We start from the raw sequence: 12,556 nt of genomic DNA, 5'->3' as shown, positions 1-12,556 counted from the left end.
GAAGACCTTTTTAATGACTATGTATAATTACTACATACACAAGCATGGCTAATCCAGATACAATGAAAACATTATAAGAGATACAAAGCATATTCCTCAGTTATTGTGAATTATTGTTAGATATGATGCATTAACAAAGATTTGATGCTGCCGGGTTTTCACTGAGAAGCAGCTCTGTAATTAAAATTATACTTAACTGTTAATTAAATGTATGCTTGTTATGATTTCTATGCTGATAAATCCTCCACACATAAGAAAATGTATTGCTTATATTCATTTACTTTGGTAACTTTGGCAAGTGGCTTATTTTGGGCTTGTTTTTTTCAGACCAGGATGCTTGTTTCTCTAGCGAGATCTGGCAGCACTGCAATTGATTTTTCACCCACCCCTTAGTGCAGGGTACTGTCATTTTAAAAAGAACATTTTAACCATTCTTTTATTTAGTTTGAACCGGTAACCATTTAGAAACAAGACTATGTAACTTCTGATCCAGAACCAAAAAATACCGTTTTTGTACAGAACAAACCGAAGTGAAAACATTTCGTTTTTAGCCCCTGGTTTACAATGTAGTTACTGTGTTTTGCATGGCAGAATTGTTCCTGCACATTAAACTGGGATTGAAGAAAGTATTTTAACATTGAAAAAAATTACACACTTAACCTTTAAAAGTAGCAGATTACATTTAGACAAAGCTCAGTTATTATAATACACTTCATCGATGCCTTCTATTTGAGGGGAAGTACTTTACATTAAAAGATAAATTATTACTATTGGCACTGTGTCATGTTGTGCAATGGGGCATACTGGGAATGCTGCCAATTTATTAATATGATATCAATTACCTGCCAGGCATGAGGGTAAATATAACACATACGGTATGTAACAAACACTCTCACAGACACATACCAATGATTCTGCGGTTGAAGTAGTCTGGGAGCATTCTTTCACACACAGCTACCAGCAACCAGAAGGCCTCTTCCTCTTTAGCATACAGTAGCAAAACTGACGTCAGGATATTCATTGCCTTTACAGACAGAGAAATCTTTGTGTGAGGAACAGACTGAAAATTAAACCATAGCTCTCAAATCTAATTGACTGCATTCAAATAGTGACTGATACTGTATATGTGAGAACCAGTAATGTTTGAACCCAGTTTCTTCTCCTCCTTACATGTTTTCAACTGTAGAGTACCTTTTAAATCAGCGAAGGGAAGATTTTTAGTCAATACCAACTGAAATATGGGTTTGGAATGAGGGTGAGATTGATGATAGAATTTAGGTTTTAGGTTAATTATTTCTTTAAGAGTTTGAGATGGTTGGGGTTAACCCTAAACCTAACCATACAAATCAGATGGCTAGGTCAGTGGTGTAGTGGTGCCTGGAGAAATGGGTATACTCTTAATTTATGCCCCCCATTTTTTTTTAAAGTGGCCCAGCAAAGGATGAATGCCCTGTGTTAAAAACAGTGACATGTAAGACTAGTCTTGCATATTTAGTTCACCCCAAAATGGGATCATTATGAAATTAATATTAGCCACAGAAGAGGTGCAGATTTTGCAATCAATACTGGCCCAAAGACTACAGGAAGAGACAACTACAGAATTGTGAATTTTGCATGAACTATTCCTTATTCATTAGTCCATCCACACATGGAAATTGGACAGCTATTCTCTAACCTTGCAGGTAGTCTACGCCAGTCTTCACTGGGTGGTTTTAGGGTATATTTACATGTATTCACATATAATTACAGTGTTCCCACAGGATTTTGTGAGACTATGGGGGGTGGACCTCCGACCCTCTAGGGGGGTTCGGGGGCATGCTCCCACGTACCAAAATGTTGTACATTTTAAAGTTAAATACTTCCATCTGGTGCACTTTGAGAGCAAAATAAAGAGGCTAGTGTTGTGCTCTTGTAAACAGTTTTTTGCTCTTAAAGCTGCAGAAGGCAACTTTGAAATAAACTGAATTGAGAAACAGTGCCCCCAATTCTTCCCCATATACATGATGCCCTTCACCTTAACCTAGTAACGCTAACATTAATTTATGTTAATCATCATGATGCTAACTTTGGCAGTAATATTATCTGTTTGCTCTTGTACACTGATGATGATAAATTGTGTGTCGAGTAGTGTATATATCCAGTGGATACATTTAATGTTAGTTAACAACCCTCTACGATCATGTTGGAGAAAAAAATCGTCATTGGCTAGTACATTTTTGTTTTGACTCGCCAGACGTTTGACCTCATGTAAGCACAATGTAACTAAAACATATATTAAGCAAACTGAGAGAGGGGGCCTCTTCATATATATGGGATGTCGCTGTCCTTTTCTGCATATTGCTGCCCAATTCAGCATATCACTGCGGCATTTTGTCGCCCGTTCTGCATAACGCGGTGGCCCATTTCAGCTTATTGCGGCCCATTCAGCCCCGTTTCGCGGCCGGACCCTTGTTTCTCCTGATGGCCAGTCCACCCCTGGACAATTATTTCATTATCATGACAGGCCTAATTCCCATGGAATTAATATTTCTTGCGGGGTGAGATAACATTTCCGAGTTGAAGGTGGGAATGGATGGAACATGACTTTTAAAACGTATTACAATATAAACAATTAAAAGTAAACACTGTCATATTTCATCAACACTATATTATCATCATCAACAGTTGATCTTTAGTGATAGTTTGTCATAAATTACAGATATTCTTAATGATTGCGAACTGCTCAGCAACAGCTGAAAACACTCACAGGCCCCTAAATGCTTGGAGAAAATATGACAGTGCTGTGCTTTCACTTTAACAGCTGCAGCACATGCATTTATTTAATTAAATCATATACTTTTGAAGTTTAATAATCACATTAGGTAATATCACGATTCCTGTTTTCCATCCCATATTTAAGGTACTTTTTTGTATCATTTAAGATATTTAAGACTTTTTATGATCTTAAATTTTGGAAAACTGAATTTAAGACATTTTAAGGATCCACGGGAACCCTGATTAACAAAAAAATGTAAATGATCTTTGTGTACTGTTACACTTGTCTGTTTGTATGGCTTTTACCCTACAAATAAGAGCTGCCCCCAGCTGGTCAGCAAATGGTCCGTGGGACTATGAGAGTGCAAATGAGAGTCTGTGTGTGTTTTTACCTGGCAGTAACCAATTTTGGGGTTGCGGTGAGCGTACGCGGTCAGGACTCTGCGGAGGGCAGAGATTCCTGTGTCGCTTTGAAATGCTGGATGTTCTGGGAGGGAGCGATGCAGATCTCTTTCAATCTCATCACACGCGAGGGAGCTGCTGCCCATACACTCCTCCAGCAGCCGGCCGTAATACCCGGGGTGAGAGGTCATGTCATGTACAGCACCTGTTGTAGCACAAACCAACACAATTACAAACTGCAAGACACACACACACACACACACACATCCAAAATCACACAAACACACCTGAGAAAAGCAACCACAATTCTCCTCTGAGAGTCTCAGGAACACCTCGTACGATGAGATCACGTGTTTTTTTGGTGCAAAACATTCCAGTTCCACGGCCATATTCAGCAAAGTGGATCTGCCACGACTGCTCTTTCATTCGTTCCTTCAGCTGTAAATCACAATGTTATCATGTCAACAGTGGGATCCTTAGTAACTACATATAAACACATATCACATCCTGAATTATTAATTGCATTTGCATTTATGTATTTTTAAGACACTTTTATCCAAAGTGGCATACAGTGCATTCAAGCTATTCATTTTATTAGTTAATGTGTTCGAACCCATGACCCTAGCATTGGTAGAGCCAAGCTTTACCAGTTGTGCTACAGGAAAACAATGTATCAATCTTCTTTTCAGACTGAATTTGAGCTAGTGTTAAAATCAGAGCGCACCATTTTGGGGTCAAGGTTTTCTGCATCGTGTGGATGAAAGACGTTCATGAGAGCTTCAGTGCTCACAGCCTGACTCTGTCCCACCATCACACCTTCCTCATCCTCAGAGAGAGAGACATAAACATACACAACCAAAAGTCCAATCAGTCTCTTCTGACCTATTGACTGCTCTCAAAAAATTAATGTGTGCAATTCTAAATATTTTTAATTAGTTTAAATATTTTCTATTGAGTTTGTCATTTTTTAAGAGGTTTTGCAACATAATTTCTGTGTAAACTGGTGATAAAATTGTTCTCTCATCTATTGCTGCATTCAATACTCTACTCATAATATTAAATTGCAACAAGAAGTTTGTGTAATTATGGTTTTATAAATTATTTATGAAGAAAGTTGTGTTGTTCGCGTTTCATGAATAAGGGCCATAGTGCCAGAGTGTTTCAGTTTCTCTGTTACTAAAGTCCTTTAGCTTTACCAGTCTTCCAATATACTACTTTACTTCCAAATAGTAAACATTGAGATGACAGTAAAATATATAAACATATAGAAATGTCTTTATTTTAGTGGTCAGAGTGCAGAGAAAATACCTGATTACTGAAGTAATGCTGAGGGCTTCCAGCTGTCCCACACTTCCTGCGGATGGTGGCAGCAAGTCGCTCTAAATCTCGAACCTCTGAAAGACGCAAAGCTCTCTTGCCACGAATACACACAGTTAGGGCATGAGTGCTGTGGTCTGGCAGCTCCACACTAAACACCTGAAAGAACACAATGGAAAAAGATATGTATTGACGCAGCACACATATACACACACTTATTCAATAGTTATGTAGAACGATTCAAATATGATTATCAGAACACCTCTTCAGCTACATTCAAACCAGGTCTCAAGACAAACATTTTTACATTAACAATCTCATATTCACACTCTTTTCATGGAAATAATTGATTCTTTCATTTTAACAGTTGAGCATCTCCTGATTTTACCTGTGATGATCAACATAAAATAAATCTTCTGAAATCACAGATTTCTCCTGCATTCCTTATACTGGAATAAAGATCTAGGACAAATCAGAAAAGATAAAAAGAGCAGTATGATTCTAAATACACACCTCCCATAAAGGTAGAATGAGATGGCATTGAGACCCATCCTGGCTTGCAAAGCACAGATAGTTCTCAGAGACACAGATTTTTCCAAGCGTGTTCATGTGACTGAATGGAAGCCAGAGGATGCTCTCGTATACTTCACAAAGATTCTCTTCCTGCGGCAAGCGGAAAAATGCTCGGAATGACTGATTCCGTGCATGTATTTCCAGAGCCCTGCACAGATTACAGTAAAATTATCCAGCAAAGTGCAATGCATTAGAGAACAAAGAGATAGATCAACAGCACAGCATTATTGTTTACATAAATTCATCATAAATGTAAATGTATTGCTGTCTATTGTAGAGGTCGGGAAAAAAATTGTTTCAGCGATGCATATTCAGTTTAAATCAAGGCAGAGCAGTGGTGCGCGCCAAAGACAGATGTAGAAACAAAGACATGAATTTAGTGCATACACTAAAGTCAAGTGCACAAACACGACTGTTGGCAAACAAGCTGTAAAACACATGATTCTCCCAAAATGATTTCACAAACCCACGCAGATAGCAACAGGAGAGTTTATTCGTGATAAAAAGCCAACAAACAACATGAAAGAAGAGCTTTTTTCACACAACAGGGGAAAACACAGAAGAAAGTAATGATGAGGTAGCGGTTCGGGAGATGTTAGTAATGTTTTCATGTAATTATTTTATTTTATTTTATTTTTTCCACCCGATGCTTTTCTCTACACTTGAGCGCTCTCCATTTCATTGGCCTTTGCTTTATTTCTGGTCACTCGCTTGTCAGGACAGTGCGCACACCTGAAGATAAAGGTTTGAATCCATCGTAGCTTTTGCAACAGGGTCATGTGATCTTCTACTCGCAGAGCAAACAGATAGAACAGTGCATATAAGATGCTTGATACATTTCTGAAGCAACATCTGCACTATTTAAACAGCTTTATTATCACCTGTGTGGGTGAGGAGAGGAGAAGCTGACAGCTGCACTCTCATAGAAGCAGATATATCTCTCATCCTGGACCAGCAACTTCCAGTTGTTGAAATGAATAGCATGGCATAGATTCATTTTAAATAATAATTCAATACTATTAAATGATTTACAATGCTTAAACAAAACAATAATAATAATAATATAATCAGTTGCATTAATAGTAATCAGTGTGTTTTGATGGAGAACCAATATGTTTTTTTGTGCTTTAAAGAGATTCTTTATAAGGTTCTAAACAAAGAAACTGAAAAACTGAGATACTGTTTTAAACTACAGAACCGAACTTTAATTCATCTTGTGGATGTTCCATGTTTTGTTCACAGCTCATACTGATTGTAAAAGGCCAGTTTATGTAATGTGACTCATTCTGATTATCTAAAACAGCTGTTAAATAAAAAGATGAATGGGAGTATAAAAATAATTTTGAAGAAACTGAAAAAATAAAGAAATTGAAGGAAAAGATGCATCGTGATTTATCGAGAACAGTTTTATAATCTAATCGTTAGTCTTTGAATCGTAATCAAATTGAATCGTAAGGCCAGTGAGGATTCACACCTCAAGTCTATTGTAATGTCAAACAATCTGGTATGATGCATTTGGCTTACAGTACACAGTTCTGTTGAATTAAACCATTAAAAAAGAATATATTAAAGCTGAAGTAATGTCAGCACCACCAATTGTAATTGCAAAAATATACTATGTTTTCAAAACTGAATACACCCTGTCTACCATTGGTCAAACAATGTCCCATCCCCAAATCACAGCATTGGTTGAGCAACTGCTTTGGGGCGGTCTAAGCGGGTTGCTCAAAACAAACAGGGGAATTTTCAAAGCGCAACAGAAAGACAGTGCTTACAGTTTCCGATAAAATTTACCTATGAATGGCTTACTTATAATTGTCTCTGCATATTAACATGGAATAGAAGGTATTTTAACACAGACAAAGTTACATTCTTCAGTTTTTATGTTCAAAGGAATAAAACAACTACACCTTTGTGTGATGTGAAGGGGGTTGGCTAGTGGATGTTCAGTATTAAAGGTTTCTTTCTCAAAGAAGCGCATGATGGCGTAGTCGGCAAGATGCTGCATGATCAGGTATGTCTGCTGGAGCCTCAGGAACATCGAGAAGAAATGATCTTCTCCTCGTACACGCACACGGATGCTCTCCGCCAACAACACGTTTGATGTATGCTCCAGGCGGCTGACTTCATCCCAGGGAAACACCAGTTTCACTAAGCATACAATATAAAAATATACAAACAATGACCAATGTGTGAGATTGCAATTGTTTCCTGAGGAATCCAAGGAAATTACTGTAATGCATAATTTTTTTATTATTTAAAAAATAAAATTTTGTAAATTCTACCACAGTTTTACTTGCCATCGCACACTTGTTTGCTTTGTTTTGAAGAAGATTTGACATGCCCTATCAAATGCCCTCTGGCTACTGTATCTGTGGAAGGGTGCAGGGTGCGGCCGAGATGTGATTCCACATACCCGGCCCCTAAATAGGCTGATGAAGCTAGAGAGGGATTAAGGTGATCGGAGATAGCAGTGCAACAGAGAGAGCAGCCGCGGCCATCCGCCGGGGGACAGGGGAGCATGGCCACCTGAGAGCGGAGGAATGGCTGCCGACCGCGTGGGGAGGAGGGGCTCCTGGCCGACCGCCTGGAGCGGGAGGACTGCTGCCAGGGGCGGGGGAGACCCCTTCCATCCACCGGAACGTGGCGGGTCGTTACGTCCGCCAGGAGCTGGAGGACTGCCTACGATCCGCCCGGGGAGGCGCGGCTGTCGTCCGCCAGAGGGTGGAGGAGTGGCCGAGGACCACGCTATGGCATATCGGAATTTATTTTCACTTTTTCTCCTATCTCTCTCCTGCTGCCGATTCAGCACACCCGGACCCTAACTAGGGTGATGATGCCCGACAGGGATAAAGGTGACCGGAGACAGCAGTGCGACAGAGAGAGAGTTACTATCAGCTGCCTGACACCTGTGTGTATGTGTCTTTTGTTTCAGTTTACTATTAAAATATTATTTATATTATCAAGCCAGTTCTCGCCTCCTCCTTTCCACTGAACTGTGTTACAGAGTCCTTCAAAAGTCTACATTTGAGCCATTAGAGCAGGGCTTGAATTTCGGTGCGGGAATGCGGGAATTGCGCATAATTTAAGCCATTCCCGCAAGGTTAGCTTTTGTAGTGCGAGAAATTCCCGCACAAATATATTTGCTTCATCTCAGAGCAAATGATTAAAAAATAAATTCACAGATGCGAGAAAAAAGATGTCAAACTGTATTTTATTTTCGAATTTAATACCTCAATCAGCGCTGGACCGACATTCTCTTCCGCTGAGCCCTGGCTGTTACAGACAGATCATGTTTCACGCTGTCAATGCAGTGGTCTGCGTTGCGCTGATCTTATCCACACTATAGAGTGTAGGTGCAGCATTCTAACATTTTGAGTCATAATGAGCTGTTTGTGAAGAAATTATCCGCTTCCAAATAATGTCATTTTAATCACGCAATTGAAACATTAAAAACCATTTTGCTTTTTATGGTGTGCGAGTGATAGAGCGCGGCAGCAACGAACCAACTGATCAGCTTACAGCGTAACAACATTGAATTCTCGGCCGAACAGCTGATCATGATAGCTGTACGGGGTGCCTTATTATTCATCTCCATAAATATATCTAGTAGTAAAGCAAGGGCTAGAAATCAATTAATCTTTTGCTGATACTTCCTTGTCATCACGGAGAGCGCAGTTCATGGTTGCATAGCAACGACAGATGCCACGGGAGAGCACGCGCTTGTGGAAAGGAGTTCTTAATATCAATTTGAAGGAGAGCATGGCGTATTTTGTATGAAGTTTAAAAAAAAAAAAAAGCAAAGAATTGAACTGAACTGAAACACATGAACGACACTGAAATAGAGAGACATTAATATATAGCCTAGGCCTAGTTTAAACTGAGGTCTTAATGTCAATTTGAAGAAGAGCATGGTGTATTTTGTATAAAGTTTTTTTGTTGTTGTTGTTATTAACTGTTTTGAGAACTGGAAATGCACAATTCATGCATACAAATCTGTATATATTAATAAATGAAGATGATGAAATTAGCAATGCATCAAAGGTTACCCCCCATAATCTTTAGATCCCCCCCCCATGTGACCCATGTAAGGGGGGAATTCCCCCCCAGTTTAAAAAACGAAATTCAGGCCCTGCATTAGAGGAACAGTAAGTAATCACATTACAACAATGACACTTTTTGGTGCATGTAACTGGCCTGCTTAAAAAAACCCCAAAGCAAATCACCATAGCATATATAAAATATGTTACCAAAATGGAGCCTGAGGCAGTGTGTTTATGTTAATGAGTGTGTTACTAACCTTCATTTCCCAGCATATAAGAATAGAAACACAGGAAGTTGGTGCTGAGGTAGATCCAGCCCTGGTTTGGAACTCGGCCTCTCCAGTAGCTACAGGAGAAATACGTCACAAGTTTCTCTCTCTGAGGCAATCGGAACAGACGTTCAAAGCAAAGCACTGTTTCCCTGAAGCGCTTTGGATCCTCCTCATCATCACCAGTGGATGTGCCCTCCTCTGCAATCAGACCCTACACAACAAACACTACTGGAATTAACAGCACAAGAACAGCTGCAGGGACTTTAAATCTAAAATTTAACAGAAAAATTAAAAGATTAAAAAGAAGTGTTGTTATGATACCAAAACTTAAGTTGTCAATAACTACACAGCGGCATTTCACAATCCTTGATACCAGATTCGACACCACAGCAAAACCCAATATGCAACTGAACACCATTAATATAAAAAGTAAAATAATTAAGAAGATAAATACATTGTATTAGTAAAATGGCATGTAGCCTTCAAGATTTAACTTAAAAACTTTTTTTTTTAAATTATGTAATTACTCAAGGCAATAAACAACCAGTAACATTTTAATTAAAGGGATTTTCCAGTTAAATTAAAAGGAATATTACGGGTTCAATACAAGTCAAGCTCAAATCGACAGCATTTGTGACAATATCGATTACCACAAAAAATGATTTCAACTCCTCCCTCCTTTTCTTTAAAAAACAAAATAAAATCTAGATTTCAGTGAGGCACTTACAATGGAAGTGAATGAGCATATTTCAAAGCATTTGTTGAAACCAAGCTGCCAAAATGACTCGTTCTCTACTTACTCCACATTGTGATGTAACTTTGGTAGATATTTCCATCTGACCATCTACTTGACCTTAATACCGCAGTTGCCCCACCCAGTAGAGATGGCAAGGCAAGAGCAGGACAGTCAAATGCAGAGAGCCAATCATAACAGTGGGCGTTTACGGTCAAGCCTTAAAGGAGCAGCACCAAAAAAAAGTGTTTCTGGCAGAGGGTCAGAATGATTATCATGCTTTACAAATATATAACAGTTTTTTTGTGCAAAAAAAACTTCGTTAATATCATAAGTAAACCTAAAGGAACATATAAAAATAAAAAATGTCATGACTACTTTAATTCTTTTGTTAAGAAGTAAAATTATTATTTCGTTTTTGGGGTTTACAGCATTTTGTCATCATGGCAACGAAATTGTAAAATTAGATATAACTTCACACAGAAAAGGTTACTACACAATTTTATCACAATAAAATCACGTAAACACACATATTGTTTACGTATTTATTAAACGGTGAGTAGTTTAACTTTTACAGATTGGCCCAATTCCTTATTGTAACCTCAAGTTTTGCTTTTTTAAAAGAAAAGGGACAAGTTAAAATAAATTTTTGTGGTAATCAACATTTTGCAGTAAATGCTGTGGATTCAGCTTAACCTGTATTGAACCTGGAATATTTCATTAAGTAAACTTAGTATCAAGCATTAATGTCAACATGCAGAAATAAGAAAATACATAAGTACAGGAAATCAAATCAAATATATGGAGTCCATTATCCATCCAGTTGAGAGTGGTTTTCTTTTTCTGTCAATGTTACTGTTTGATTAACATAAACAAAAGAATACACAGCAGCAGCATGTGTGACTTCATGTATAAAGCAAGTGCATTTAGCTGAAATAGTGCATTTGGTCATTTGTAGCTGCATTGAAGTGAGGCATGAGCGCTCCTCACAGAGCATGTGCGCATACACATGCAAGCATTCAATAGCAATCGATTGTCATTCAGACACTTGGGTACAAAATGTATTCAGTGCTCTTTACTACCGATACTGTAGACTGCTATTGTTTCTTTTTCAGCCAGCACTTTTAACTTTCCTATTCCAAATATACAGGAACTGGAGCGTGAGTGTGTGCATTTTCTCTCACCCGTATCTTTCCCTGGACAAAGCTGGTGATGTCTTCCCCAGAGTCAATCACAGAGAGAGTTCTGATGATGTTCTGCTGCAGCCAGTCCCAGTGCTGCAAGATCTCCTCTAAAGATGCTCCTGGTGACACATACATGTTTTTTCAGGATCTCCATGAAGTGTTTCTGAGCCAAGCCCCTCACTCACACACAAACACAAACACACACACAAACACACACACACACACACACTGTGTAGCATTTCTCTCTCACCGCAGGCAACGCTCCAGTACAGCTGAGAGTCAGGCGTTTGGTGTAAAATGCGAAATGGGGCCACTTTAGCAGTGGAGTCAAGAACTGTGTCCAAAGTTCCAACCAGCAGGCCTGGGGAGAGGGCAAAAAAGTAATACAATTAAGAAAATAAATCTCTAAATGTATTAAACGGTCACTATTTGAAAACCTGAACTTATATACAATGTCTGATTATGCTATATTTTTAATCCGTTCATCTGAAACAAAAAGTTGTGTTTACAAGTTACAAGCCTGCTAAAATGAGCACCTCTGAGGTGGAACAAATTTCTTGATTTGTCAAAGTTTGCAAAGTTGTTTCAGAAGGCCCCTTGCTGTGGGAGGTTCCAGACTCAACCAAGTGGATTAGACTATATGCCAATTGTCAAAAGTCTGGCTCTGCAGGACTATCCATTATTTATTGGCAGGATTTTGGAACTGACACAAGGGGGAGCTGCACCCTTCTTTTTATTAACCAAGCAGTTGTGGTTATCAACTGATACAGGTTCTCTCAAAGTGACAAATATTGCCAATTATAACTGCAGCATCCTGCTGTATATATATGTATGTGTGTGTGTGTGTGTGTGTGTGTGTGTGTGTGTGTGTGTGTGTGTGTGTGTGTGTGTGTGTGTGTGTGTGTGTGTGTGTGTGTATCATACATAACAGTGCATCCGGAAAGTATTCACATTATGTTACAGCTTTATTCCAAAATTGATTAAATTCATTATTTCCCTCAAAATTATACAAACAATTCCCCATAATGACAACACGGAAGTTTGTTTGAAATCTTTTCAAATGTATTAAAAATAAAAATAAAATAAAATCACATGTACATAAGTATTCACAGCCTTTGCTCAATACTTTGTTGAAGCACCTTTGGCACCAATTCCAGCCTCAAGTCTTTTTGAGTATGATGCTACAAGCTTGGCACACCTATTTTTGGGCAGTTTCTCCAATTCTTCTTTGCAGGACCTCTCAAGCTCCATCAGGTTGGATGGGGAGCGTCGGTCCAC

The 12,556-nt window shown here is 38.8% G+C and overlaps 1 protein-coding gene across 1 annotated transcript in view; it reads right to left on the bottom strand.

Moving 5' to 3' along the window:
- Window positions 1–12,556, bottom strand: part of LOC127638859 (TBC1 domain family member 8B-like) — a 33,089-nt gene that overhangs the window by 16,522 nt on the left and 4,011 nt on the right. The window contains exons 2-11 of the mRNA XM_052120594.1: window positions 11,529–11,639; window positions 11,279–11,397; window positions 9,347–9,572; window positions 6,957–7,197; window positions 4,987–5,194; window positions 4,465–4,632; window positions 3,881–3,982; window positions 3,444–3,594; window positions 3,147–3,361; window positions 907–1,024 (exon numbers count right to left, since the gene is read on the bottom strand). Coding sequence (XP_051976554.1) covers window positions 907–1,024; window positions 3,147–3,361; window positions 3,444–3,594; window positions 3,881–3,982; window positions 4,465–4,632; window positions 4,987–5,194; window positions 6,957–7,197; window positions 9,347–9,572; window positions 11,279–11,397; window positions 11,529–11,639 — 1,659 coding nt within the window. The remainder of the gene's footprint in view (window positions 1–906; window positions 1,025–3,146; window positions 3,362–3,443; window positions 3,595–3,880; window positions 3,983–4,464; window positions 4,633–4,986; window positions 5,195–6,956; window positions 7,198–9,346; window positions 9,573–11,278; window positions 11,398–11,528; window positions 11,640–12,556) is intronic.

The sequence above is a fragment of the Xyrauchen texanus genome, chromosome 4, assembly GCF_025860055.1.
Source record: "Xyrauchen texanus isolate HMW12.3.18 chromosome 4, RBS_HiC_50CHRs, whole genome shotgun sequence".
Lineage (NCBI taxonomy): Eukaryota > Metazoa > Chordata > Actinopteri > Cypriniformes > Catostomidae > Xyrauchen > Xyrauchen texanus.
This window is presented reverse-complemented; position numbering and strand designations above follow the sequence as displayed.